The sequence below is a fragment of the Gallus gallus genome, chromosome 25 (assembly GCF_016699485.2).
Source record: "Gallus gallus isolate bGalGal1 chromosome 25, bGalGal1.mat.broiler.GRCg7b, whole genome shotgun sequence".
Taxonomy (NCBI): domain Eukaryota; kingdom Metazoa; phylum Chordata; class Aves; order Galliformes; family Phasianidae; genus Gallus; species Gallus gallus.
In genome coordinates, this window is record NC_052556.1 from 112,424 (window position 1) to 138,608 (window position 26,185).

Sequence of the window (26,185 nt, forward strand, 5' to 3'; positions counted from 1 at the left end):
TGCATGGCTGTGCATCCTTCTCCATGGCTGTGCTTGGTTGCATGGCCTTCTTTTTTCTTGTGCAAAGCCATGTGGCCTTGTGCATGGTGGTGCGTGGTTGTGCATGGTGGTGCATGGTTGTGCATCCTTCTCTGTGCTGTCCACGGTTGTGTGTCCTTTGTGGTTGTGCAAAGTTATGAGGCCTTGGGCATAGTGCTGCATGGTTGTGTCTGGCTGTGCATCCTTGTACATGGTTGTGCAAGGTTCTGCATGGTTGTGCATCCTTGTGCATGGTGGCGTGTGGTTGTGCATGGTTGTGCATCCTTCTCCGTGCTGTCTGCAGTTGTGCATCCTGCTTCGTGGTTGTGCAAATCCATGCAGCTTTGGGCATAGTGCTGCATGGTTGCACAAGGCTGTGCATCCTTGTGCATCGTTGTGCACCCTTCTCCATAGTTGTGCTTGGTTGCATGTCCTTGTTTGTGTTCGTGCAGAGCCGTGCGGCCGTGGGCATGGTGATGAATAGTTGCCCATTGTTGTGCATCCTTCTGCGTGGCTGTGCACCCTTCTCCCTGGTTGTGCTTGGTTGCACGGCCTTGTTCATGCTTGTGCAAAGTCATGCAGCCTTGTGCATAGCTGCGCGGGGTTGCAATCCCTATCTGTGATGGTGCGCACTCACGCATCCTTCTCCACGGTTGTGCAAACTCTTACATGCTTGTGCATGGCTGTGCATGGTTGCACATCCTCGTCTATGGTGGTGCACCCTCATGCACCCTTTTCCATGGTTGTGCAAAATCATGCGACCTCGTGCACGGTGGTGCAAACTCATCCATCGCTGTGCGTGATGGTGCATGGTGGTGCATGGCTGTGCAACCTTGTGCATGGCTGTGCACTGTTGTCCACGGTTACACTTCCTCAAACACGAGCAGTCTTGTGCACGGCTGTGCATGGTTGCACATCTATAGCGGTGCACACTCATGCACCCTTCTCCACGGCTGTGCAAACTTATCCAACATTTCCATAGTTGTGCATGGTTGTGCATCCATCTCCATGGCTGTGTGTCTTCGATTGTGGTTGTGCAAACTCGTGCATCCTTGTGCATCACTCCGCACCCGCAGCTGTGCATGGCTGCACATGCCCATGCACACTCACCCTCCCTCATGCGTCACTGCACACTCGTGCATCTCCATGCACGCTCACATAGCCAGGCAGCCTCACACTCAAGCACTCACACCCATTTGCACACACTCTCACACGCTGCTCTCCTTCACTTTTGCACGCTCACGCACTGCACTCCCAGAAATGCTTGCACATGCGTGTGCACCAACAGAGCCATGCACGCTGCTCCCAGGGTGTTTATTTACAGCCGAGCAGCGCAGATCCAAAACAGTGATGGGGGGGGGGGGGTGGGACGACGACGACACCCCCATCCTATACACCTATGTACAGCAGCACTATGTACAGCGCGGACCCCTGGGATGGGGGGGGGGGACAGCAGTGCCCCACAGGGAAGCGTGTCCCGAGTGGGGACCCCACGCTGTGACCAGGGGGAGTGGCAGTGGGGGGGGGGGGGGATCCATGGGGTCCCCGTGTCCCCAGCGTGGCAGCAGCATGGGTGGCGTTTGGGGATGGGGCGCTATCCTGGTGGCACTGTGTCCCCAACACTGTGCCATGCAGTAGAGGTGGCATATGGGGACAGGAACCCAGCAAAGTGCACGTTCCCAACCTCACACCAGCAGCAGGGGTGGCGTTTGGGGACTGAGTCCCGGTAGGACAGCGCGTGTCCCGGATGCGGTGCATTCTGATACCATCCGTGTGACACGGAGCGCGTCTCCAACCCTGTGCCACGCAGCAGAGGTGGCATTTGGGGACAGGGCTCTGTCCTGGGTCACGGCACGCGTTCCCAACCCTGTGCCATGCAGCGGGGGCGGCATTTGGGGACAGAACCCCATCCTGGTGGCACAGTCCGTGTCCCCAAACCTGCACCAAGCAGCAGAGGTGGCATGTGGGGACAGAGTCCTGGTGGCACAGCGTGTGTCCCCAGCCTCATGCCAAACAGAGAGTGGCATCTAGGGACAGGACCCCATCGTGGTGGCACAGAGCGTGTCCCCAACCCTGTTCCAAGTAGCAGAGGGGGCATCCGGGGACAGGAACCCAGCAAAGTGCATGTCCCCAACCTCACACCGGCAGCGCGGGTGGCATTTGGGGACAGAGCCCCATCCTGGTGGCGTGGCACGTGTCCTCATCCCTGTGCCATGCAGCAGAGGTGGCATCTGGGGACAGGGCTCCATCCCGGTGGCGTGGCACACGTCCCCAACCCTGCACCAAGCAGCAGAGGTGGCATTTGGGGACAGAGTCCTGGTGGCACAGCGTGTGTCCCAGACGTGGTGCATTTGGGGGACAAAGTGCCATCCTGGTGGCACAGTGCACGTCCCCAACGTTGGTCCCAGCAGCAGGGGTGGCATCCGGGGGACGGAGCCCCATCCTGGTGGCACGGCGCATGTCCCCAACCTCGTGCCAGCACCAGGGGCGGTGGACATGCGGGGACAGAGCGCACAGCACACGTCCCAGACGCGGTGCATTTGGGGACAGAACCCCCATCCCCACGACACAGCGCACGTCCCCAACCTCACACGGGCACCAGGGGTGACGTTGGGGGATGGAACGCAGCAGCACTGCTTCGGGGTGGCAGGGAGGGGACGGCGGTCCGTTGGTGTCCCCCCCCAGCCCCGTGTCCCCGCTCACACCAGGTGCCCGCGCCCGTTGATGTAGATGCCGTTGGTGCTGGGCCGTGCCTGCAGCATGCCGTTCTCCTGCACAAAGTGCGTCATTGCCTGCTTGATGGGGTTGTCCCCACCGTCCTCCTCCTCCTCCTTCACCTCTTTGCCCTCCAGGGACGGGGACAGCAGTGGGGACACGGGGACCTCGGTCTGCGTCTCGATCTCCCGCACCGTGGAGAGGGTGGAGTAGCTGCGGCCCTCGGCCTCTTCGCTCTGCAGGGATGCGTGGTCACCCCGTGTCACCACTGTCACCCTAACCCCAACCCCAACTCCCAGCCCCACAGGTGCCCCAACCCCATCCATATGGGCACCTCAACCCCCGTCCATATGGGCACCCCAATCCCCATCCCCATGGGTACCCCAACCCCCATCCATATGGGCACCCCAATCCCCCTAATAACCCCAACACTCAACCCCATGAGCACCCCTATCCATATGGACAACCCAATCCCCACCCCCATGGACACCCCAATACCCAGCCCCCCATATACCCTGATGCTCAGCCCCATGGTCACCACACCACGCACCCCAATCCCAACCCCCATAGTAATTCCAATCCTGATCCATATGGGCACCCCAATCCGCACCCATACGGGCACCCTGACTTCCCTCCATATGAGCACCCCAATCCCCATCCCCGTGGACACCCCAATGCTCAGTCCCTCTTGAACACCCCAATGCACGAGGGTGTGGCACACAAGCGTGCAAGGCGCACACACCAGGAAGGGATCGACACAGGCACCACGTGTGCAAAAGGGTGGCTGTAGGCGCAGCGTGTGGACACTGCACCCGTGCAGGGGGCACTGACACACCGGGGGTGTTCCGAACCCCAAACGCAGAGCTCACCATAGCAGAGCAGATGCTGGTGCCACGCAGGCTGTCCCCACGCAGGCTGTCCCCACGCAGGCTGTCCCCACGAAGGCTGTCCCCACGCAGGCTGCCCTGCCGGCTCTCTGTGCGCAGTTGCAGTGTCTCCTCCATCTGCAGAGCCACACTGTCAGAACTGGGGGCTACCACGACCCCCCATGGGATCCCCAGTGCCTGACGGGTCGGGCATCCCCACACCCAGCTCCCCATATACCGCAATGCTCAGCCCCATGGTGCCCCAATCCCCATCCCCGTGGTGCCCCAATCCTCATCCCCATGGGTACCCAATCCCCATCCCCATGGTGCCCCAATCCTCATCCCCATGGGTACCCAATCCCCATCCCCGTGGTGCCCCAATCCCCATCCCCGTGGTGTCCCAATCCCCATCCCCGTGGTGCCCCAATCCCCATCCCCGTGGTGCCCCAATCCCCCTCCCCATGGCAACTCAATATTCAGCCCCAATTCCCATCCCCATGGACACCAATCCCATCTCCACAGCACCCCAATTCCTGTCCCTACAGCACCTTAATATCCAGCCCCATGGGAACCCCAATTGCCATCCCCATGGACCCCAATCCCCATCCCCAGAGCACCCTAATATCCAGAACCATGGATACCCCAGTCCCCATGCCCACAGAACCCCAATTCCCCATCCCCATGGCATCCATGGCACCCCAATATCCAGCTTCACTGGTACTCCAACCCCCAACCCCACAGCACCCCAATTCCCATGCCCATGGGAACCCCAGTCCCCATCCCCACGGTACCCCAATTCTCATCCCCATGGCATCCCACTATTCAGCCCCATGGGAACTCCAATTCCCATCCCCATACACCCTAATATCCAGCCCCATGGCACCCCAACCCCATCCCCTCGGCACCGCAACGCTCAGTACCTCATGGGCACCCCGATCTCCACCTCAAAGAGACCCCAGTATCCATCCCCATGGGTACCCCGATCCCCATCCCCTTAGGCACTAATCCCCATCCTCACGGCACCCCAAAATCCAGTTCACCCTAAGTATCCCAGTTCCCACCCCCTTGCCTTCTCCCTGGAGACCCCCAGCACCCCTCATCCCACCACCCACCTGGGTGCGCGTGTCGGTGCTGTGACTGGAGTGCAGACGGCGGATGGAGTTCTCCCGCGTGAGCGTCAGCTCCTCCTCGCTATGGGGCCACACCTCAGTGGGGGCCCACCACGGGGTCCGTGGGGTCCCACCATGGGGTCTTTGGGGTCCCACCATGGGGTCTTTGGGGTCCACGGGATCCCACCGTGGGGTCCATGGGGTCTACGGGTTCCACCATGGGGTACATGGAGTCTATGGGTTCCGTGAGGTCTGTGGGGGTCCTACCATAGGTTCCATAGGGTCTATGGGGTCACAGGGCCTATGGGGTCTATGGGGTACTTGGGGTCCCACCATGGGGTCTCTGGGGTCCCACCATGGGGTCTTTAGGGTCCACGGGATCCCACCGTGGGGTCCATGGGGTCTACGGGTTCCACCATGGGGTACATGGGGTCTATGGGTTCCGTGGGGTCTGTGGGGGTCCTACCATAGGTTCCATAGGGTCTATGGGGTCCACAGGGCCTATGGGGTCTATGGGGTACTTGGGGTCCCACCATGGGGTCTTTGGGGTCCCACCATGGGGTCTTTGGGGTCCACGGGGTCCCACCGTGGGGTCCATGGGGTCTACGGGTTCCACCATGGGGTACATGGGGTCTATGGGTTCCGTGGGGTCTGTGGGGGTCCTACCATAGGTTCCATAGGGTCTATGGGGTCCACAGGGCCTATGGGGTCTATGGGGTCCTTGGGGTCCAACCATGGGTTCCATGGGGTTCCACCACGGGGTCTATGGGGTCCATGGAGTCTACAGGGTCCTTGGGGTCCCACCATGGGGTAGTTGGGTCTATGGGGTTCCACCATGGGGTCCATGGAGTCTACAGGGTCCTTGGGGTCCATGGGGTCCCACCATGGGGTAGTTGGGTCTATGGGGTTCCACCATGGGGTCCACGGAGTCTATGGGGTCCATGGGATCCATGGGGTCCCACCACAGAGTCCCATCATGGGGTTCCACCACAGGGTCCATGGGGTCTATAAGGCCCCACCATGGGGTCCCACCATGGGGTCCACAGAGTCTGTAGGTTCCATGGGGCCTGTGGGATCCCACCATAGGGCCCATGGGGTCTATGGGGTTCCACCACGGTGTCCATGGGGTCCCACCGTGGTGTCCCATCGTGGGGTCCTTGGGGTCCATAGGATTCCACCACGGGGTCGCACCTTGGGGTCCCACCATGGGGTCCTCCATACCGCTCCCACCCCACCCCACGCCCGCCCCTGGCTCTTACTACTTCTCAGAGATGCGCTTGGTCTTGCGCTTGTGGTAGAGGGTCATGACGACGACGACGACGACGAGGACGCAGAGCAGCACAGCGGCGATGACGCCCACCACCACCACTGAGGCTGAGACCAGGTCCACCCTCCGCACCTCATCCTCTGCGGGGACAGCGTGGGGCAGTGAGCGGGGGGAGAGGGACGGGGGGAGGGGTGGGGGGATGGAGGGTAGGAGAAGTGCAGGGATGGAGAGAAGGGGGGAGAGAGGGGGGGAGGGGGAGGGGGGGAGAGAGGAAAGGATTTAGGGAAGGAAGGATGAAGGGATGGAGGGAGGGAGGGAGGAGCGAAGGGAGGGAAGGAGGGGAGGATGGAGGGAGCGAGGGAGAGATGGAGGGGATAGAGAGAGGAAGTGAAGGAAGGAGGAATGGAGGGAGGGAGAGATGGAGGGATGGAGGGAGGGAGAAAGAGGCGGAAAGATGGAGGGTGGGAGAGAGAGAGGGAGGAAGGAACGGGGCGAGAAATGGACGGAGGGATGAGTACAGCAACGGACAAATGGATGAGCACACAGATGGAGGGGTGGGCGGATGGACCGGAAGGCGGAGAGGCGGATGGACAGAGGTGGTGGGGTGGAAGGACAGACGGAAGGGTGAGCAGAGAACTGAGCAGACAGAAGGGTGGAAGGATGATGAGTACACGCGTGAGTGGAAGGAGCGGTGGATGAGTGGACAGATGAGTAGATGGGTGGATGAGCAGACGGGTGAGTGGACGGGGGGGCGGGGCGGGAGGGTGAGGGGTGGATGGGGCAGAGAAGGGCTGGAGGGTGGGTGGGCAAAGGGATGGAGGGATGGGTGGGGAAATGGATGGGGAGACGGATGGGGGATGGATGGGGGGATGGATGGGGGATGGATGGGGGGATGGATGGGGGGATGGATGGGGGGATAGGGATCTGGAGGGATGGAGGAATGGATGGGGGGGGTGGGGGGGGATGGAGGGACGGAAAGATGGATGGGGGTGGATGGGGGGACGGATGGGCGGATGAACGGGAGGACGGGGGGACGGATGTGGGGTGGAGGGATGGACACAAAACAAAACCTGTGGGGAAAGGAACGGAGGGACAGACAGACGGGGTACAGCCTCAGAAAGGATGCGGCAGGAAGGCTGCGCCGACAGACGGACGGACGGACGGACGGACCGACCCAGCCGGGCGCCCACCTGCCGCCCTGCTCTTGATGCTGACGTTGGCCCGCGCCTCCTTGGCCGCCACGCGGTTGGCCACGCGGCACACGTAGTCCCCGGCATCGGCGGCGGCGAGCGGGCGCTGGAAGAGCAGCGTGTCCCCCTTCACCCGCACGCCGGCGGGCAGCGGGGCGTCGAGCCTGCGGGGGCACACGGTGAGCCACGACGTGCCCGGGCGGCACCGCGCTGCTGCCGGCATCAAAGCCCGGCGCCGTTCCCACGGCGGTGACGCCCCACAACCGGTCGGTGTAGGGCCTGCCCGGGCACGGCCAGACCTGCAGCGCAGCGCTGAGCCGGGGATGGCACCGGCACCGCGCCGGCACAGCTGGGTGGGACGTGGAGGGATGGGAGGGGATGGGGATGGGGGAGTGGGGACAGCGGTGGGACACAGCAGGGGGACGGACGGGGGGGGACACGGGGACGGCAAGAGGACGTGACGGGGATATGGGTAGGGGGACGCTGACACAGACATGGGGATGTGGACACAGCAAGGGGACGTGGCGGGGACACGAGGACACAGAAACAGCGTGGGGCCGTGGACAGGGACGGGGGGCATGGGGACAGCGAGGGGACAGGGATGGGGAAAACGGAACAAAGAAGGGACGCAGCAGGAAAACGGGAAGGGGACACCGTGGGGCCGTCGGGGTGCACGGGGGGCGCAGTGGGAAGGGGACGGAGATGGGGGTGGGGACAGAGCCACACCGTGTCCAGTTGTAGGTGGGCGGGGGGTTGCCGTCCCCCAGGCAGGTGAGCGCAGCCCCCTCCATGCCCTCCGCCCACTCCTCCGTGTGCCCCAGCACCGACGCGTCAGACAGGTCTGGGGGGACAGCATGGGGACGTCAGGGGACGGGGGGGACGAGGTGACCCCACATCCCCAGGGTCCCCCAAGGCTTCCGCATCCCCAACATCCCCATTGCCCTCTCATGTCTCCCATTCCCTCCGTGCCCTACGTGTCCCTCAACAACACCCACGTCCCCATGTCCACAGTGTCCCCCAAATCCCCCATGCTCACTGTGCCCCTCAACTGCTCCCATGTCCCCATGTCCCCAATGTCCTCCATGTCCCCAGTGTCCCAATATCTCCATGGCCCGATGTCCCCATGGCCTCATGTTCTCAATGTCCTCCATGTCCCCAACGTCCTCCATGTCCCCAACGTCCTCCATGTCCCCATGGCCTCATGTTCCCAATGTCCTCCATGTCCCCAATGCCTTCCATGTCCCCAGCATTCCCCATGCCCATCGTGTCCCTCAACAACACCCACATCCCCACGTCCCCAATGCCCTCCATGCCCCCATGTCTTCCTGTTTCCAACGTCTCCATGCCCCCAATGTCCCCCAACAACTCCCACATCCTCCACGTCCCCAATGCTCTCCACATCTCCGTGTCCTCAGTGCCCCCCACTCCCTCCGGCGCCCTCCACGTCGCCCATGATCCCCCAGTGCCCCTCATGTCCCCGTGTCCCCAGTGCCCCCCAGGTCCCTCACGGTCCCCTTGTCCTCAACTTCCTCCACGGTCTCTCAGCGCCCTCCCATGTCCCCGTGTCCCCAGTCCCTCCATGTCCCCACATCCCCAGTGCCCTCCATGTCCCCCATGGTCCCAGTGCCCCCAGCATCCCCCGTGGTCACCCACTGCACCCACGTCCCCGTGTCCCCAGTCCCCCAAGTCCCCCCCTCCTCAATGTCCTCCACTCCCCCCAACACCCTCCGCTCCCCCTACGGTCCCAAATGTCCCCAACGTCCCCCCACGGTCCTCCAGCGTCCCCGTGTCCCCAGCGCCCTCACTTTCCCCGGCACCCTCCACGTCCCCCACCATCCCCTACTCCCTCCCACGTCCCCATGCCCAAAGCGCCCTCGCTCCCCCCATCACCCTCCACATCCCCCAGCGTCCCCAACGTCCCCCCGCGGTCCCCCGTGCCGCACAGGCGACGCTCAGCTGGTGGATGATCCTCTTCTCTTGGACCAGCCCCGGGTGCGCCACCACGCAGGTCAGGCTCTTCCCGTTCATGCTGCGCCCCGGCACCACGAAGAACTCGCTGGTGACGGAGGCGGAGTGGTCGTGCTGGGACTGCCGCGTGGCGTTGGCACCGCGCACCTCCGTCTCCCAGCGCACCGTGGGCACCGGGTTGCCCTCTGCCGTGCACGAGGCCGCCAGCGTCCGGCCCTGCCCCTCCTCCAGCGGCGGTCCCGGGTTCAGGATGGGCAGCGGCGGCACTGCGGGCAGCGGCATCAGTGCCCACCACCGCCGTGACGCCACGGCCGCAATATCCATCACTCCGTGCCCATCGCCCCGCTGCCCAACATCCCATCGCCCCACGTCCCCATCGTCGCCCCACGTCCCCATCGTCGCCCCACGTCCCCATCGTCGCCCCACGTCCCCATCATCGCCCCACGTCCCCATCATCTCCCCACGTCCCCATCATCTCCCCACGTCCCCATCATTGCCCCACGTCCCCATCGTCGCCCCACGTCCCCATCATCGCCCCACGTCCCCGTGCCCATTTTTCCATCATACCCTCCGCACGTTCGTCGTCAGCCCATTTCCCACCGCCCCATTACCCCACACCCACCCCCCGCCTATCACCCCATTGCTCATCACATCACCCCACACCCATCACAGCCCCATCACCCACCATCCCATGACCCCACTCCCATCACAGCCCCATCACCCACCACCCCATCACCCCACACCCATAATGACCCCATCACCCACCACCCCATCACCCCACACCCACCAACGCCCCACTACCCACCGCCCCATTACCCCACCACCCCATTCCCATCACGACCCTATTGCCCATCGCCCCATCATCACATTGACCGTCACCCCATGACCCCACACCCACAACCCCGTCATCACCACCCCATCACCCCATTGTCCACCGCCCCACACCCACCATCCCATGACCTCATTCTCATCATGATCTCATTGCCCACCACCCCATCATGACCCCATTTCCCCCCACACCCACCACCACCCTATTGCCCATCACCCCATCACAGAGCACAACGCCATCCCACTGCCCACCACCCCACCACCCCTTTCCCCTCATGACCCCATTGCCCATCACCTCACACCCACCACCCCACCACCCCACCACCCCATCTTTACTCCACCACCCATCGCCCCACACCCACCACCCCACCACCCCATTCCCATCCCAACCCCACTGCCTATCACCCCATTCCCATCACGATACCATCACCCCACACCCACCATCCCACAACCCCAACACCCCATCGGTACTCCATCACCCCACACCCACCACCCCACCACCCCATTCCCATCACCACCCCACCGCCCATCACCCCACCATCCCACGCTCCCCATACCCCATCTCCCCACACCCACCACCACCCCACGACCCCAACACCCCATTGTTACTCCACCGCCCATCACCCTATCATCCCACGCTCCCCATACCCCATCTCCCCACACCCACCACCACCCCGTTGCCCATCACCCCATCACAGAGCACAATGCCATCCCACTGCCCACCACCCCACCACCCCATTCCCATCCCAACCCCACTGCCTATCACCCCATTCCCATCACGATGCTACCACCCACCACCCATCACCCCACACCCACCATCCCACAACCCCAACACCCCATCGCTACTCCACCACCCATCACCCCATCATCCCACGCTCCCCGTACCCCATCTCCCACCACCCCATGACCCCAACACCCCATCGTTACTCCACCACCCATCACCCCACACCCACCACCCCACGACCCCAACACCCCATCGCTACTCCACCACCCATCACCCCATCATCCCACGCTCCCCATACCCCACCTCCCACCACCCCACGACCCCCCACTCACTCACCCAACACCCTCAGCGCCACCCTCCCCTCGAAGCTTCCCAGCGGGAAGGTGATGAGGTGACACTCGTAGTCCCCCTCGTCGCCCTGCACGGCGTTGCGCAGCACGATGCCTCCGTCCTCCAGCGCCCCGTCCCCCCGCCGCCGCACGCGCCCCACGTAGGCGTCCTGCACGTGCTCTCCGTGCCGCAGGTCCAGCACGGCCACCTCCGTGCTGCGCCCCGACGCGCTGCGCTTCAACCACGTCACCTGCACCACCTGCTCCCCCTCCTGCGCCCGGTACCGGCACGGCAGCACCGCGTCCTGGCCCAGCACCGCCGTCACGCTGCGCTGCACCTCCACCACGCCGCCGTCGCAACCTGAGGGCACGGAGAGGGTCACAAAGTGGGCCGACGTGAGCGCCCCGTGCATCACTGGGCGCTACTTTGCATCGCGGTGCGCGGCTGTGCGTGCGTGCTGCGTGCTTGGTGCGTGACTTTGCATCGTTGTTTGTGGTTGCTCACGCTCGGTGCGCGATTTGTGCATGATTTTGCACGGTTGTGCATGGTTGTGCATGCTGGGTGCACGCTTTGCACATCCTTTGCCCATGGTTGTGCATGCTTGGTGCATGCTTGGTGTGTGATTTTGCATCATTATTTGTGGTTGCTCACGCTTGGTGCACAGTTTTGCATGGTTGTGCATGGTTGTGCATGCTGGGTGCACGCTTTGCACATCTTTGTCCATGGTTGTGCATGCTTGGTGCATACCTGGTGTGTGATTTTGCATTGTTATTTGTGGTTGCTCATGCTTGGTGCATGAATTGTGCAGGATTTTGCACAGTTGTGCATGCCTCCTGATGGTTTTGCATGGTTGTGCATGCTGGGTGCATGCTTTGCACATCTTTGGCCATGGTTGTGCATGCTTGGTGTGTGATTTTGCATCATTACTTGTGGTTGCTCACGCTTGGTGCACGATTTGTGCATGATTTTGCACGGTTGTGCATGCCTCCTCATGGTTGTGCACGCTTTGCACATCCTTTGCCCATGGTTGTGCATGCTTGGTGTGTGATTTTGCATCATTATTTGTGGTTGCTCACGCTTGGTGCACGACTTGTGCAGGATTTTGCACGGTTGTGCATGGTTGTGCATGCTGGGTGCACGCTTTGCACATCTTTGCCCATGGTTGTGCATGCTTGGTGTGTGATTTTGCATCATTATTTGTGGTTGCTCACGCTTGGTGCATGATTTTGCACGGTTGTGCATGCCTCCTCATGGTTGTGCATGCTGGGTGCACGCTTTGCACACCCTTCGCATCACTAGGTGTGGTTGTGCACACTCGGCGCATACTTTGTGCCTCCTTTGTGCACAATTTTGCACGACTGTGCGTGATTGTGCATCATTATGCATCGATGTACACGCTCAGTGCACACTTTGCACATCCGTTGTCCATGACTTTGAATGCTTGTGCACGATTATGCACCATTACACATCGCTGTGCACGCTTTTCTGCATGCTTTGTGCATTCCTTGTGCACGATTCTGCATCCTTATGCACGGTTCTGCACGCTTGGTGCACGCTTTGTGGGTGCATTCGTGCACAATTTTGCACGATTGTGCACAACTGCACGTGACTTTTCATGCTTGTCCATGATTGTACGCGCTTGGTGCACACTTTGCAAGCCTTCAGCACAGTTTTGCATTAGTGCACGCTCATGCACGCTTGTGCAAGCTGTGTGTGTGTTCTGCACACATTCATAGGCGATTTTGCACATTTTGTGCTTGTGCACACTTTGCACACCTGGCTTTGCACACGTTCACCCCCTTGGGGTAACTGGGGGTGAATCTGCACCCCCAGTGTGACACACTCACACTCTCACATCGTGATACACTCACACTGCGACACACTCACACTCACTGTCACATCATGACACACTCACTCACACCACGATGCGCTCACACTCACTCACACCCTCACCCCGTTCCACACCCACAGTCACCCACATCCTGACACACTCACACGCTGTGACACGCTCATGCCCACATATGCACTCACACACATTCACAGACGCTGTTTACACTCACACAGTGTGACACACCCACACCCAAACCACACACTCACACCTTTGCACCATGACACGCTCAAACTCCTCACACAGTGACACACTCACACCCACATGCACACTCACTCCGTGACACAGTTTTACACACCGACACATTCACTCACTGCGACACTCACACCCACATCCACATACACTCACATCATGACACACAGTGACACACTCACACACACACTGACACCTACACACCGTGACACACTCACACATAGTAACACACACACTGTGACACACACACTGTCACACTCACACTGTCACACTCACACTTACACACGCACCATGGCACATTCACATTCACACACCATGACAAACACTGACACACTCACACACACACTGACACCTACACACACACACACCGTGACACACCCACACATAGAAACACACACACTGTGAGACACACACTGTCACACTCACACTGTCACACGCACCATGGCACACGCACCATGGCACACGCACCATGGCACACTCACACACCATGACACACAGTGACACACTCACACACAGACACCTACATACACTGTGACACACCCACACATAGTAACACACACTGTGACACACACACTGCTGCACACACACTGTCACACTCACACTTACACACGCACCATGGCACACTCACACACCATGACAAACAGTGACACACTCACACACACACTGACACCTACACACACACACACCGTGACACACTCACACATAGTAACACACACACTGTCACACACACACTGTCACACTCACACTCACACACCATGACACACAGTGACACACTCACACACACACTGACACCTACACACACACACACCGTGACACACCCACACATAGAAACACACACACTGTGAGACACACACTGTCACACTCACACTGTCACACTCACACTGTCACACTCACACTTACACACGCACCATGGCACATTCACACTCACATCATGACACACAGTGACACACTCACACACACACTGACACCTACACACACACACACCATGACACACCCACACATAGAAACACACACACTGTGAGACACACACTGTCACACTCACACTGTCACACTCACACTGTCACACGCACCATGGCACACGCACCATGGCACACTCACACACCATGACACACAGTGACACACTCACACACACACTGACACCCACACACACACACCGTGACACACTCACACATAGTAACACACACACTGCGACACACACACTGTTGCACACACTGTCACACTCACACTTACACATGCACCATGGCACACTCACACTCACCCACCATGATAAACTCACACTGACACACTGACAGCCCCACGCACACTCACACTGTGTCACTCACGCCCACAAACGTGCTGTGACACACTCACACTGACACACAGCCTGTGACACACACACACACACAGTCACACTCACACCGTCACACCCACACACTGTGACAAACCCACACACTGACTCACCCACACCCACCTGCACACTCACACACACTGACACCGTGACACACTCACACCCCCCCCTTGCACACTCACCCTCCATCCCCGCACTGGGAGCCCCTGCTCGTCCCCACAAATCATCCCTTAATGACCCTTCGGATTAATTAACCGCTACGTCCCCAAATCCCCCCTGGCCTCAATGTCCCCAAATCCCCCAATGCTGTGTGCATTACTCCCAGTTTTACCCCACACCCCTCTTCTGTGCCTCAGTTTCCCCAAACCCGACCTCACGTCCCACATCTGTGTCTCATTTTCCCCCATATTTTACCCCAAATCCCCATTCCTGAGCCCCAATTTCCCCAAAATCTGACTCCAAACCCCACTCCCATGCCTCAGTTTCCCCAATGGAACCCCAAACCCCTCCTCTGTGCCTCAGTTTCCCCAATGGAACCCCAAAGCCCATTCCTGAGCCTCAATTTACCCCAATCTCACCCCAAATTTCCCCTCTACACCTCAGTTTCCCCAAACCCGATCCCAAATCCCACTCCTGTGCCTCGGTTTCCCTAAACCTGACCCCAAATAACTCCTCTATTCCTGTTTCCCCCATTCAGACCCAAATCGGATTCCTGCGCCCCGGATTCCCCAAACCCAATACTAAATCTCACTTCCGTGCCTCAATTTCCCCCAATCTCATCCCAAATCCTCCCTCTGTGCCTCACTTTCCACCATTCTGACCCCAAATCCCACCTCTGTGCCTCATTTTCCCACAATTTCACCCCAAATCCCATTCCTGAACCCCAGTATCCCTTAATCTGACCCCAATTCCCACTCCCATGACTCGGTTCCCCCATTCTCACCCCAAATCCCCCCTCCGTGCCTCAGTTTCCCCAAATCCCACCACTGTGCCTCAGTTTACCCCAATCTGACTCCAATTCTCATCTCCGTGGCTGTTTCCTCAATCCTGATCCCAAATCCCACTCTTGTGCTTCAATTACCCCTAATTTAACCCCAAATCCCCCCACTATGCCACATTTCCCCAATTCTGACCCCAAATCCCATTCCTGAGCCCCAGTTTCCCCAAACCTGATCCCAAATCCCACCTCTTTGCCTCAGTTTCCCCCCATTTTAACCCCAAATCCATCCTCTGTGTCTCGGTTTCCCCAAACTTGACCCCAAAATCCACTCCTGTGCCGCAGTTTCCCCCAATCTCAGCCCAAATCCCATTTCTCAGCCCCAATCCTTCCGAATTTCACCCCAAATCCTCCCTCTGACCCTCATTTCCCCAATCCTGACCCTAAATCAGGTTCCTGTGCTTCAGTTTCTCCAAACCTGACCCCAAATCCCCCCTCTGTGTGTCGGTTTCACCCAGTCCCACCCCAAATCCCATTCCTGAGCCCCAGTATCCCCAATGCTGACCGCAAATCCCCCCTCTGTGCCTCAGTTTCCCCCAATCTCAGCCCAAATCCCCCCACTGTGCCACATTCCCCAATTCTGATCCGAAATCCCACCTCTGCGCCTCATCTTCTCCCCAGTTTCACCCCAAATCCCACTCCTATTCCCCACTTTCCCCAACGCTGATCCCAAATCCCACTCTGTGCCTCAATTTCCCCAAATCTGACCCCGTATCCCAACTCTGCGCCTCACTTTCCCACAGTTTCACCCCAAATCCCATTCCTGAGCCCCGCTTTCCTCAAATCTGACCCCAAACCCCACTCCCACGCTTCAATTTCCCCCATTCTCACCCCGAATCCCCCCTCTGTGCCCCACTTTCCCCCACTCTGACCCCAAAATTCCACCTCCGCGCCACATTTTCCCAATTCCGACCCCAAATCCCATCTTTGTGCCTCAGTTTCCCCCAAGCTCTCCCCACATCCTCCCCCCGCGCCTCAGTTTCCCCGCTCCCATCGTTCACCCCGGTGGCATTGGGGGGTTTCAGGGTGGGGGTCTCCGCCGTGGGGTCGCAGGGCCGTGGGGGGGAGGTGGGGGTGGGGTTGGCAGAGGGCCCCACGCCGCGGGGCGTCCCCACCCAATAGGGCCGAGCGCGTGGGAACGGGGCCGGAACCGGCTCGACCGGCTCGGGGGGGTCACCGCCTCAGCGCCGCCGCGAGTGGAGGAGGAGGAGGAGGAGGAGGGCCCGGGGGGGGTCCCCGTGGGGTCCCCGTGGGGCGGTCACGCGGCTGTGCGGCACGGTGGGCTGCGGGACCCCACGCGTGTCCGAGGGGTGGGAGCGGGGAGGGGGAGGGTCGAAGGGGTGGACGTACCCCCCCAAAAACCATATCGTCGCTGCCCTCTCCGCGGTCGCGCGTGGGGCACACAACGGGGGGTAGTCGGGGTGCCTCCCCCACATCCGCTCGTGTCCCCCTCCCGCGGGGACCGCTCCGTTCCCACGGCGTCGGTCCATCCCCCACCCCACCTCCGCCCCACAGCCCCAATCGGGTCGCTCCAACCCCCCACATCCACGCGCGTCCCCCTCCTCCCCCCACGCCCCGCAGCGTCCACTCGGTGCCATTCGTTCCCCGCTCCCACGGTGCCCCACACCCGACGTTTGGGGACTCTTCACGGGGTGGACACGCGCGGCCGTGGGGACCCACGGACACGGACCCACGGACGCAGCTGATGCCACATCCCGCGGTGTCCCCGCGCCCCGCTCTCGCAGTGCTCCCCCCCCTCCCCCCCCACCTCCACGCCGCGTTCGGACACGAGTGGCCACCCACGGATACGGACACGCAGACCCACGGACACAGACGGAGCCACGCGTCCCCGCGCCCCTCTCTCGCAGTGCCCCCCACCCACCTCGACACACGCGGGGGGACACGCGCGGCCGTGGGGACCCACGCACAGAGCCACGCAGGACGGACCCACGCGCACAGGTGCGCAGCGCTGCAGGTGCACAATCGCCCCTCACACGTCCGCACCCGCGCGTGCCCCTCTCCCACGCGCCTCCTCCGCTCCCACGCGTGTCCCACTCTCCCCCTTCCCCCGCTCTCCCGGTGCCGGTATCGGTCCCGGTTTCTCCTTACCGGTGAGGAGGAGGAGGAGGAGGAGGCTGAAGGCGGCCGCCCCGGGCCGCGTCCCGCGTGGAGCCATGCGGACACGGGTGGGCTCAGGGCGCTGCTCGTATCCCGCTCAGCACCATATGGGCCGAACCGGGCCCCGGCTGGGAGGGGGGGGGGGGGGGCGGCTCCGGGGCCGTGCGGCGGTGCTGAGCCGCGGGGAACCGGGACGGGACGGAGGGGGCGTGGCCAAAGAAAGGGGGCGTGGCTTAAAGGGGTGGGGCCTCGGGGTGGGGCCGGGCGGGGCCGACCGGTCCGGCAGGTCCGAGCGGGGCGGGGTGAGGGCGCGGCCTTAAAGGGGCGATGTCGGCCGACGGAGGGGTGGGGTCCACCTGGCGGATGCGGTACGCGGTCCGGTTCTGTATCCCAACCCCGGAGGTGGGGGAAGGTCTGTTGTCCCGCACCGTGGTACTGAGCGGACTCCACCCAGCCCCGCTCCAGGATCCCATAGGCCGTCCTCATGGGTTTTCCCCATATGTTGTCCCCACAGGTTATTCCCATAGATGGTCCCCATAGGTTGTCCCTATAGGTAATCTGTGTCCATGTGCCTCGGCGTCTCCCCCTTGAACCCCCCCCACTCCCCCCCCCCCACCACCAGCAGCCAGGCTGGAACTTCACAAAAGTCCCTTTTTCCACCCGAATCTCATAGGACACAGCAGCAAACAGACACTGGGGGGGAATGGCAGTTTATTGGCACAGCAAAACTTGGGGGAGGGGGGTGGGAAAGAGGGGGGAGGGGGCAAAGTGTTGGGCAGGGTCAGCCTACAGTGACCATACACAACTTGGTGCAGCAGTGACCGCACAACCACACTCCTATGGGCACTGTAGGGGGGGGAGGAGTGGGATGGAGGTCCCAGAACCCCTCAGCCTCCCCCTGTTTCAGAGCTCTCTGGGGACAGGTCCTTTGCAGCGGCACAGAGATGGAAGAGCCCTGTGTGGGAGGGGGGGGGAGGGGGTGAGAAGTTGGCACGGGGACCCTCCCCCCCAAGTGCCAACCCCACCCATGGGGGCCCTCAACAGACAGCAGGCACGGCTGAACGCGCTGATGACCCAGCAGAGCCCAGCACAGCTGAGACTCTACATAACTCATCACAGCGGTGTGTCCTGGCCCGGCCGAGACCACGCTGAGCTCAGCACAGCGGAGAACGTACGCAACTCGCTGCAGCAAGACACAGCGCGGCTGAGACCACACACAACTCGTCGCAGTAGTGGTACAGCGCGGCTGAGAACGGACGCGACTCGCCGCAGCAGTGGCACAGCTCAGCGCAGCTGGGACCGCATGCAACTCATCGCAGCAGCGACACGGCACAGCTGAGGCCATGCGCAGCTCAGCGCAGCAGTGACCCCCCCCCCACCCCTCCGTACCTGCAGAGCCAATGAGGACGACGCCGACCCAGCCCAGGATGTAGGACCAGGAGAAGTGCCAGGCAGTGCCCCGCGCCCCCGCCGTGCAAACTGCCAGCCCCAGCAACGCCAGCGCCCCTGCGAGGAGACAGCAAGCATGGCGTGCGGCTCAGCGCTGCAGAGACCGTGCACAGCTCAGTGCAGCAGTGACACAGCGCAGCTCAGTGCAGCAGAGAACGGACACGGCTCAGCGCAGCAGTGACAGCGCAGCTCAGTGCAGCAGAGAACGGACAGCTCATAGCAGCGGTGAGGCAGACACCGATCACTACGACAGAGAATGGACACAGCTCAGCTCATGGAAACAGTGACAAAATGCAATTAACTGTGGCAGAGAACAGCCACAGCTCAGTGCAGCAATGACACAGCGCAGCTCAGTGCAGCAGAGAACGGACACAGCTCAGTGCAGCAATGACACAGCACAGCTCAGTGCAGCAGAGAACGGACACAGCTCAGTGCAGCAGTGACACAGCGCAGCTCAGTGCGGCAGAGAACGGACACAGCTCAGTGCAGCAATGACACAGCACAGCCAGCGCAGCAGAACAGCCGCGGCTCATAGCGGCGGTATCACAGACAGTTCATTGCAGCAGAGAACGGACAGCTCATAGCAGCAGTGACCAAACACGATTAACGGCGGCAGAGAATGGCCACAGCTCATTGCAGCAGTGACACAGCGCCCGCTGTCAGCTCACCCCCTCCCCCACCCCTCCACCCCCCCCCCACATACCAGCCAGCAGCATGGCCATCCCGGCCACGCGTGCGCGCGCCCTCCATGCAGCACCGCCGGCGGCCGACAGCCCCACGGCGAAACCAACGGCAGCAGCCAGCACGGCCAGCAGCATCAGCGCCCGCGTGGCGTCCCAAATCGCTGTGGGGACAAAGAGTGGGGACACGGGAACGGCACAGGCGCTGCACGCAGCTCGGCGGAGCTGAGGCTGCGCACAACTCATCGCAGCAATGGCATGAGCCGCGCCAGCAGAGGTGACGCACGGCTGGGAATGCGGAGATCAGGCATAGCGCGTGGCAGCAGTGGAGCAACACAGCACAGCTGAGACCGTACACAGCTCATCATGGCAACGACCCAACCCGACACGGCGCGGCTGAGACCGCACACAACTAAATGCAGCAGTGTCACAGCCCAACGTGGCTGAGGCCGCACACGACTCATCGCAGCAGCGACCCGACCCAACACAGCGCAGCCGAGAACGCACACCACTCATTGCAGCAGCGGCCCAATGCAGCACAGCACAGCTGAGAACGCACACAGCTCATCACAGCAATGACCCAACCCGACATAGCACAGCTGAGACCGCACACAGCTCATCGCAGCAGTGACCCAACCCGACATAGCACAGCTGAGACCGCACACAGCTCATCGCAGCAGTGACCCAACGCAGCGCAGCACAGCTGAGAACGCACATGACTCATCGCAGCAGTGACCCAACACAGCACAGCACAGCTGAGACTGCACACAGCTCATCACAGCAGTGACCTGACCCAACGTAGCACAGCTGAGAACGCACACAGCTCATCGCAGCGGTGACCCAACATGGTGCAGCACCGCTGAGACCGCACACAGCTCATCACAGCAGTGACCCAACGCAGCACAACACAGCTGAGAACGCACACAGCTCGTCGCAGCAGTGACCCGACCCAACGCAGCACGGCTGAGACCTCACACAGCTCATCGCAGCAGTGACCCAACCCAACATAGCACAGCTGAGACTGCACACATCTCATTGCAGCAGTGACCCAATGCAGCGCATCTGAGACCGCGCACAGCTCATCGCAGCAGTGACCCAACGCAGCACAGCGCAGCTGAGAACGCACACAGCTCATCGCAGCAGTGACCCAACGTAGCACAGCTGAGACTGCACACAGCTCATCACAGCGGTGACCCAATGCAGCACAGCACAGCTGAGACCGCACACGGTCTCATCACAGCAATGACCCAACACAGCACAGCGCGGCTGAGACCGCACACGGTCTCATCACAGCAGTGACCCAACGTAGCACAGCTGAGAACACACACAGCTCATCACAGCAATGACCCAACGTGGCGCAGCACAGCTGAGAACGCACACAGCTCATCACAGCAGTGACTTGACCGAACGTAGCACAGCTGAGACTGCACGTAGCTCATTGCAGCAGTGACCCAACCCAACGTAGCACAGCTGAGACCGCACACAGCTCATCGCAGCAGTGACCCAACATGGCGCAGCACAGCTGAGAATGCACACAGCTCATCGCAGCAGTGACCCAATGCAGCACAGCGCAGCTGAGAACGCACAGCTCGTTGCAGCAGTGACCCGACCCAACGTAGCACGGCTGAGACCTCACACAGCTCATCGCAGCAGTGACCCGACCCGACATAGCACAGCTGAGACTGCACACATCTCATTGCAGCAGTGACCCAACGCAGCACAGCACAGCTGAGAACGCACACAGCTCATCGCAGTAGTGACCCGACCCAACGTAGCACAGCTGAGACTGCACACAGCTCATCACAGTGGTGACCCAATGCAGCACAGCACAGCTGAGACCGCACACAGCTCATCGCAGCAGTGACCCAATGCAGCGCATCTGAGACCGCACACAGCTCATCGCAGCAGTGACCCAACGCAGCACAGCGCGGCTGAGACCGCGCACAGTCTCATCACAGCAGTGACCCAACGTAGCACAGCTGAGAACACACACAGCTCATCACAGCAATGACCCAACGTGGCGCAGCACCGCTGAGAACGCACACAGCTCATCGCAGCAGCGACCCGACCCAACGTAGCACAGCTGAGACCGCGCGCAGCTCATCGCAGCGGTGACCCCCACTGAGCGCAGCGCAGCGCAGCGCAGCGCAGCAGTGACCCAATGCAGCGCAGCGGCGGCCGCGCACAGCCGTGCCGTCGGTGGGGGCGGTGCGTACCGGGCTGCCCGGGGGGGGTCCGGCAGTGCCCCCCGGCGGTGCAGAACCGCCACAGTCCGACGGCGTCTCCGCGTCCCCGCGGGCTCAGCCAGAAGTCGGTGGCGGTGGCGCCGAGCAGCGCGCACAGCCCGCTGGCCGCGCACAGCAGCCCCCCCGCAGCCATCCGGCCCTGCGGGCGGCCGCGGGGTCAGCGGCTCCACGCCCCCCCAAAACACCGTGCGGATATATGGGGGGGGGATGGCGATGTGGGGCGGCAGTGCGGGACGGCGGGGGATGTTCCTGGGGGCGCCCATGGGTGGGGTGTGGAAGGGGGGTCGGGGAGCCGTGGGGACGCGGGGACACCGGGGGGGGCGGCGCGGTGGGGATGTGCGGGGGGTACGCGGGGACAGCGGCAACGGAGGGGTGGGGGGACCCGGGGGTGTCCTCTGGAAGGGACGTTGGGGATAACTGCGGGGACAGCTGTGGGGACACGGGGGGCACCCGGGGGGGGCGCTGCAGGGGGGACACGTGGGGACATCCCTAAGGATGAGGGCACACAGGGGAGGGACAGCGGGGACGGCTCTGGGGACGTGGGGACACCCACGGGGGGGATACGGGAGGGGGGGTGGGGACATCAGCGGGGACGTGGGGACGCGGGGGGGGGGGCGTCGCGATGGGGACACGTGGGGACGCGTGGGAACAGCTGTGGGCACACGAGGGGCACCCGGGGGGGGCACCGCAGAGGGGACAGCAATGGGGCCGGGGGACACACGGGGGTGGGACGCGGGAGGGGCGTTGGGGACATTTGGGGACATCGCGGGGAATGGGGATGGAGGGGGAGTGGGGTCGCCGAAGTGACACTATGGGGGGGGCTCGGGGGGAACAGAGGGGTCGCTCACCTTCAGCCCCCGCCGGCACAGCGTCCCTCTGTCCGTCTGTCCGTCCCGCCGGGTGACGCGGAGGGGACATCGGGTCGGCGCACGTGGCGCTGCCATTGTGTGGGGCACAAAGCCGGGAAGGATCCGGGCGCTGACAGCGCCAAAAGCCGCCACCGACCGAGGGGACAATGGGGACAGTGGGGACGATGGGGACAATGGGGACAATGGGGACAATGGGGACAGTGGGGGCGGACAGGAGGGGGTGGCACTGCGGTGCCCCCTCTACAACACGGGGACACCGCTGCCATGGGGGGGGGGGGGTGGCACACGTGGGGGCGCGGGGACGTGTGGGAGGTGACATTGGGGACACAGATCTGCACGCTCACATGTGCACACTCACACGCACACGCGTGCACATCCGTGCCTGCACGCTCCCGTGTGCACGCGCATGTGCACGGATGCGTGCGCACGTGTGCTCTTACCCACGCGCATGCGTACACGCACTCCCGTGTGTACACGCACGCACACGCGTGTGCACATTCACGCGCAAACACACTCATCACACACACAGGATGAGGGTGGGGAGGAGGAGGAGGAGGAGGAGTGGGGGTGGGATGAGGCTGAAGGCAGCAGCTGTGGAGGCGTCGGAGCAGGGGGGGCTGCAGGGGGCACCTGAGGGGGACATGAGGGGCACTCAGCACCCGCCTACGTCCCTATAGACCCCACACTGCCGTCGGGGGGCCCCGTGTCCCCGCGGCCCCATAGAGCCAATGTTGGGGTGAGGGGCCCCCGCCCCATTGATCTGACAGCACCGTGAGGGGCCCCCGCTCCCCCCAACCCCACAGACCCAGCATTGGGGTGAGGGGTTGATCCCATATCCCCAGTGCGGGGGTGAAGGGCCTCCACCACCCCAACCCCACAGACCCTATACCACGCTGGGGGGCTTCCACGATCCCATAGAGACAGTGCTGGGATGAAGGGCCCCCACCCCATAGACCTGACTCCACAGTGTGGGGCTCCCATATCCCCATAGACTCAATACTGGGGTAGGGGGGCTCCCACGGTCCCAGTGACAGAATAAAGGACCCCCATCACTCCAACCCCACAGACCCGACCCCATAGTGAGAGGGCTCCCATCACCCCAAACCCATAGGCTCAACACTGGGGTGAGAGGTTCCCATGATCCCATGTCCCCATAGACCATATGTTGGGATGAAGAGCCCCCACCCCATAGACCCGACCCCACAGTGAGGGGCTCCCATGTCCCCACAGACCCAATATTGGGGTGAATGGCACCAACCCCATAGATCTGATCCCACACCATAGGGCTTCTGTGATCCCATATCCCCATAGACCCAATGTTGGGGTGAAGGGCCCCAACCCCACAGACCCAAACCCATAGTAGGGGGTCCCCACCACCCCAACCCCATAGATCTGACCCCATAGCGAGGGACTTCCGTGATCCCATGTCTCCATAGACCCAATGTTGGGTTGAAGAGCTCCCACCCCATAGATCTGACACCACCATGAGGTGCTCCCACCACCCCCATAGACCCAACACCGGGCTGAGGGGTTCCCGTGGTCCCATTTCCCCATAGACCCCACGTTGGGGTGAAGGGCACCAACCCCCTCAACCCCACAGACCCCATACCACAGTGGGGGGAATCCCACGGTCCCATTGACCTAACAATGGGATAAAAGGCTCTCCCACAACCCTCCACCGCCCCACCCCGCAGACTATACATTGGGATGAAGGGCCCCCGCCCCATAGACCCCACCCCACGGTGCAGGGCTCCCACGTCCCCACAGAACCAACATTGGGATGAGGGCCCCACAACGACGCGTCCCCCCCCATCCTCTCACCCCACAGCCGCAGCGTCACCCCCCCGCAGGCGCAGTCGTCGCTCCCCAGCAGCACACAGCTGTACGTCCCCTCATCCCCGTCCTGCAGCCCCCGCAGCAGCAGTGTCCCCTCGGGATCCCCCAGCCCGGCCCGGCCCCGATATGTGGGGCTGCAGCTGGGGGGGGGCCGGCGGCCCTGGCTGCACACCGGGACCCCCCCGAAGTGCCACCGCACGGCCAGGAGCGGTCCCAGCTGGATGTCCCCATAGGGACACTGAAGGGTGATGGAGGTCCCCAGAGTGCCGTTGGTTTCCACGTGGCGGCGGTGGGGGCTCCGGCACACACTGCAGCCCCCCCCCGGCTCGGGGGGGACACCTGGGGGCAAAGGGGACTGTCACTACCGTGGACGCCCCTATGGGGATCGACGCCTTTGTCACCAACCCTATAAGGGGACGCAGCGGGGTGGGACGGGGTATTGTCACCCCACTGTGAGGGGGGGAACGCAGTGGGACATATCCCCACGTCCCTTCCATATCCTCCCGTGCCCCCCATACCCCCCCATGCCCCCCATATCCCCCCATGCCCTCCCATATCCCCACACGTCCCCCCATATCCCTCCAAGTCTCCCCCATATCCTCCCACGTCCGCCCCATACACTCCCATGCCCCCCCCATATCCCCTCATGCCCATTCCCCCCCCCCCCATTTCCCCTCCCATCTCCCCCCACGGCCCCCCCCGTATCCCTCCATGCCCCCCCGTATCCCCCACGTCCTCCCCATATCCTCCCAACGTTCCCCCCCATGTCCCCTCACTCCCCCCCGAACCCCCCCATGTCCTTCCACGTCCCCCTCACGTCCCCCCATACCCTCCTATGCCCCCCCTTCCCCCATAAACCCTCACGCCCCTCCCCGCGTCCCCCACCCCAGGACCCACCGGGCGGTTGTGGGGTCAGACTCAGCCCGAGGGGGAGCAGCAGCAGCGCCCACATCGCGGGCCGCTCCGGGGAGGTGGGGGGGGGAAAAGGGGGGGCGGGGAGGGGGGCGGGGACGGGAGGCATCGGGGAGGGGGGGGGGAGGCGGGGGGGGCAGATCCGGACGGGGCGGGGTGGGAAATAGGGGCCGGAGGGGGAACGGGAGGGGAAGGGCGTGGGGGGCGCAGAGGGACTTAAAGTGGGGTCGTCCCCTCACCCCCCGATGCCGTGCAGCGGTGGGGGGGGGATACACGGGGACCTGGGGACAAATGGGACCCCGGGGACACACCCCGACGTGGGGACAAATCCGACCCCGGGGGGACATTCCCGCAGCGGGGGGACGGAGCGCGACATGGGGACACCCCCCCCCCCCCCCCCGACGTGGGGACAAATCCGACCCCGGGGGACAAACGCCAAACGGGGTCATGGGGACCGACCCCCAACGTAACCCGACGTGGGTCCGACCCCCCCGCGATGCGGGGACAGAGCGCGACACGGCGACGATCCCCGACGCGGGGACCCACCTCGACGTGGGGACATTCCCGCTGCGGACGCTGCCGCTGCGGTGACGTGGCGGCCCGCGGCCCTTTATTTGGCCCCCGCGGCCCCAAACAAAATCCCGTTGCTCAGCACC

At 62.6% G+C, this 26,185-nt stretch overlaps 2 protein-coding genes across 7 annotated transcripts; both read right to left on the reverse strand.

Annotated features, from left to right (window-relative positions):
- Window positions 1-1,295: 1,295 nt before the first annotated feature.
- Window positions 1,296-25,594, reverse strand: LOC101750739 (poliovirus receptor-related protein 4-like). 2 transcript variants are annotated; one of them, XM_046903867.1, is made up of 9 exons: window positions 17,529-17,737; window positions 11,022-11,375; window positions 9,109-9,399; window positions 7,892-8,006; window positions 7,166-7,329; window positions 5,968-6,115; window positions 4,712-4,790; window positions 3,603-3,737; window positions 1,296-2,969 (listed from the first exon to the last, which is right to left on the reverse strand). In XM_046903867.1, the coding sequence occupies exons 1-9, from the start codon at window positions 17,593-17,595 to the stop codon at window positions 2,718-2,720; spliced, it is 1,605 nt and encodes a 534-aa protein (XP_046759823.1). In that variant the 5' UTR covers window positions 17,596-17,737; the 3' UTR covers window positions 1,296-2,717. The 2 variants fall into 2 exon arrangements, with proteins under 2 accessions (XP_046759823.1, NP_001384170.2); NM_001397241.2 differs by lacking the exon at window positions 17,529-17,737 and adding an exon at window positions 25,515-25,594 and having other exon boundaries at window positions 1,532-2,969.
- On the reverse strand, window positions 18,165-26,113 carry LIM2 (lens intrinsic membrane protein 2). Of its 5 annotated transcripts, XM_040652463.2 has the most exons (7): window positions 25,515-25,594; window positions 24,603-24,956; window positions 22,761-23,411; window positions 21,883-22,051; window positions 19,690-19,830; window positions 18,927-19,043; window positions 18,169-18,492 (listed from the first exon to the last, which is right to left on the reverse strand). In XM_040652463.2, exons 3-7 carry the CDS (start codon window positions 22,854-22,856, stop codon window positions 18,425-18,427), a joined length of 591 nt encoding a protein of 196 aa, XP_040508397.1. In that variant the 5' UTR covers window positions 22,857-23,411; window positions 24,603-24,956; window positions 25,515-25,594; the 3' UTR covers window positions 18,169-18,424. The 5 variants fall into 5 exon arrangements, with proteins under 5 accessions (XP_024999403.2, XP_040508395.1, XP_040508397.1 ...); XM_025143635.3 differs by lacking the exons at window positions 21,883-22,051; window positions 25,515-25,594 and adding an exon at window positions 26,076-26,113 and having other exon boundaries at window positions 18,165-18,492; XM_040652461.2 differs by lacking the exon at window positions 21,883-22,051 and having other exon boundaries at window positions 18,165-18,492.
- Window positions 26,114-26,185: the final 72 nt, after the last annotated feature.

What these genes read in the sequence shown, in the direction of transcription:
- LOC101750739 (XM_046903867.1), bottom strand. Translation starts at nt 17,595, where the DNA reads ATGGCTCCACGCGGGACGCGGCCCGGGGCGGCCGCCTTCAGCCTCCTC. An exon ending in CCCACCTACAACTGGACACG is followed by an intron (nt 7,330 to 7,891) that starts GTGTGGCTCTGT and finishes GTGCCCCCGCAG; the next exon opens with GCTCGACGCCCCGCTGCCCG. An exon ending in GCACCGACACGCGCACCCAG is followed by an intron (nt 3,738 to 4,711) that starts GTGGGTGGTGGG and finishes GTGGCTCTGCAG; the next exon opens with ATGGAGGAGACACTGCAACT.
- LIM2 (XM_025143635.3), bottom strand. Translation starts at nt 23,100, where the DNA reads ATGTCACCTCCCACACGTCCCCGCGCCCCCACGTGTGCCACCCCCCCC. An exon ending in GATGGCCATGCTGCTGGCTG is followed by an intron (nt 19,044 to 19,689) that starts GTATGTGGGGGG and finishes GTCTCCTCGCAG; the next exon opens with GGGCGCTGGCGTTGCTGGGG. An exon ending in CGTCCTCATTGGCTCTGCAG is followed by an intron (nt 18,493 to 18,926) that starts GTACGGAGGGGT and finishes CCTCCCACACAG; the next exon opens with GGCTCTTCCATCTCTGTGCC.